We start from the raw sequence: 2,985 nt of genomic DNA, 5'->3' as shown, positions 1-2,985 counted from the left end.
ACTTTAGTGGTGTGAATTGATCTACCATATATGGATGAGAAATTGCGACATTATTTGGATGTATCCATGGTGCGGTCATTTAAGTGATCAGTCCACGCTATTCATCCACCCCCTCTTCCCCTTAATCTCACTCCAAATTCCGCCACATCAATTTAAAGGTTAGAAAAAAAAATTGAGGTGTCCCACATAGGGTTTTCGACTGTTGGCCATTCTGAATGGTTTTGTTTTCTAAAACAAAAACAATACCTTCTTAATTTGATGTCTCCCCACCCCACTCTGTGCTGTGTGGTTACATTAACCACCGTTATTATCTTCTGTCCGAAAACCATCTCTCACGATCGGTTCCAAGGAACAGCATGCATCTCATCATCTTCATTGAATCCAAACTTTCTGCTTAAGTGATCTATTACACTATCAATTGAGGACACTAAAGGGAGGAGATGCACAAAAGGCCCAAGGGGTGGGGAATTTGTAGTAAACCTCAACATGATCATGGTTGCTGTTGATGCTGGAGAATGGAGAACCAACCCCCATGATTCCTCTCAGCAGCTATGACTCTCCTGCATTTCCATGCCTTAGCACATCTCAGTTTACCTAAAACATCATTGCTTAGTCTGTCAACTGTTTGTTCTACCTAGTTCAATTGTCATTCTTCCATAGTTGGGATTCTCCATGGAGGTTGACTGGTTAACTTTATCACTGTTAATAATCTGCAAATAAGTTCTTACAATTGCCAAAAGAGAAGGGCGAATTAAAAGCCTCACAAGAAGTGAGGTATGAATCATGTTCTGATGTACATTTAAGTTGGGCGTGAGCAATTATCTCCTGCAGTGTTCCTGTAGTGGTGAGAGAAGGAAGGCAACATCCAGAATTGATGTTTCATCTCTCTAATTGTTCTTGATATTCCGAATTTCACAAACTCCAGCACAGACAAAATCAATCTTGGATTCTCCAACATTGTGCTCTGTCGATACTCAAGAACCCAGGTATTTGGATCTAATTGTACAACAGAGGCGCTCCATCTTTTCTGTACCCATGAGCTATTTGTCTTCCCAACTGAAAACCCAAACTTTCCTTCTGACCACTGATTCAGCAAACAGGTACGAAGTGTTAGACGATTAAATGTACCCAGATAACTGTAAAACAGATACAAACTTTGCCTTACTATAACCTTGAATGGACCCAGATAACTGAAAACGACAAACCAGTTGCATTCACTGCGATGATCAAATGAGAAGTCTCCTGATCATGACCACTCCATGGTTGATTTGAAACCGTGGGAATGGTGGGCACCAACCCCATATTTGTTTTATGAATTGTAAAGAAATGGCTCAAGAGTATGTGTACAAACAAATCCTAATACTGTCATAATATAAACTTACCTCTGTGATTTTGCCTGATAAGATAGTTAATGATCGAGAAGAAAATCCTGTTGCAAGCAGTCCAGCAGTTCGCAGAGGCCATCCCCATATGCTTATCTCTTCTGATGCTGATTTATACAGTATGCAACGTGAATTCAAAAGCAATCCGTCCTGCAGTGATTTTCAACAAACTTTTATCTGTCAATTATTTCAGGAGCAGAAATATTTCTCAGTTTATTTATTTATTTGTTAAAGGAGAAAAGGAATCTAAATGATCCAAATGTAAAGATTAATGATGTGCATATTTCTTAAACGAAACAAAATAATTTCTAAAAACAATTGGAGGCAATTTGCGTTCTACTGGAGGTTACCTGATTAAATTCCCATGTGGAACCCGCAGAGCTGCAATTTGAAACCTTCCCATGAGCAATATCTCCAAGCCTTTTCTCCAAGAACTCTAATCTTAAATTCATTTGTTTCAGAATCCGAGATTCACCCGCAATAGTCCTTACTGTCTCTGCAGAGAGTTCAGGTTTGAAAAGCCCAGAGACCACCCACGCAAAGCCAATATCCGAAGCTAAAATCAAGCTCAGTCCAACGAGAAATCTCCAAAATTTAAACTCAATAGCCCAAGGTCTCTTCCTCTTCTTCTCAATCTTTTCCAAAGAACTCAACTTTGCAGTGGATTTGAGAGGGGGAGTTATTGGAGTCTGATGAATACTGGATTTGGGCGTGAACAGAATTGAAGGATCAAATGAAACTGGGGTTCTTTCTAACGCCTGTTTCGAAGCTGAGAGCTTTGTAAACGAACTCCTTTGAACGCTCATCGGCATGAGATCGAGGGTAGCGTTGATGCTCGCAAGACAGATCTCGCAATTGCAATTTGCATCCTTTCGGCACCCAGGAAAGTAGCAGTTATCGCGAGTCTCGGACCAGTCTTCCACGGTGGTGGTGGTGGATCTTGCAGAGGATGCTGGCAGGACAACGGTCTTCATGGTTTCTTGCCTTCTTTCCCCTTCTCGTCTGTTTCTTGAATTCTAGTTCATTGATCCTCTACTCTTCTTTTTCTTTTCTTTATTTTCGATTCGTTATCATAAATTAGAATTTGAAATTCAAATTCTCCAACGGTCAGGAGGAAAGGTTGAAATGAATGACGCTTCCGTCCTCATTCAATTTCAAGGGAGTTCGGATCACCTGCCCACGAGAATTTTGCCCACGCCTATCCACGATACACTATCCTCTGTGAATTGGGAATATCTCCCCCTGCATAATACTACGCAGAGGATGAGATATTCTCCATGTATGACTCCGATAAACGTGGACAGATTTCTCGTGGATAGGAGATCCGGACTCATTTCAAGGAGCCTAGATTTTTTGCAAGAGAGGCGCATCGCATGTGCTGTGGAGCTGTGGAGCCGTGGAGTCCAGATCTGCTCCACACAAAGCGCGCCTAAAATCGTAAAAGCACGGCCTTTGATGCATTCTTGTGGCCCCCACTTTACCTCACTTCATCCGATTCGAAGTGGGCCATATCAAAACATGAAGGGCTGTGATTCACAATTTTAGCCCATTGCTAATTTACTACTCCACCGAGAGTAGCTGATTTTTAAGCTGTGCTGCGACT

The 2,985-nt window shown here is 41.6% G+C and overlaps 1 protein-coding gene across 1 annotated transcript; it reads right to left on the bottom strand.

The window, feature by feature from the left end:
• Positions 1–682: 682 nt before the first annotated feature.
• On the bottom strand, positions 683–2,432 carry LOC104598611 (C-8 sterol isomerase). Its single transcript, XM_010260769.3, has 3 exons — positions 1,733–2,432; positions 1,383–1,532; positions 683–1,084 (listed from the first exon to the last, which is right to left on the bottom strand). The coding sequence occupies exons 1-3, from the start codon at positions 2,354–2,356 to the stop codon at positions 800–802; spliced, it is 1,059 nt and encodes a 352-aa protein (XP_010259071.1). The 5' UTR covers positions 2,357–2,432; the 3' UTR covers positions 683–799.
• Between the last annotated feature and the right edge of the window lie 553 nt (positions 2,433–2,985).

Source organism: Nelumbo nucifera, chromosome 6, assembly GCF_055504915.1.
Source record: "Nelumbo nucifera cultivar China Antique chromosome 6, China Antique-T2T, whole genome shotgun sequence".
In the NCBI taxonomy this organism is placed as follows: domain Eukaryota; kingdom Viridiplantae; phylum Streptophyta; class Magnoliopsida; order Proteales; family Nelumbonaceae; genus Nelumbo; species Nelumbo nucifera.
The sequence above is the reverse complement of the archived record's forward strand: the minus strand, read 5'-3'. Positions and strand labels throughout refer to the sequence as shown.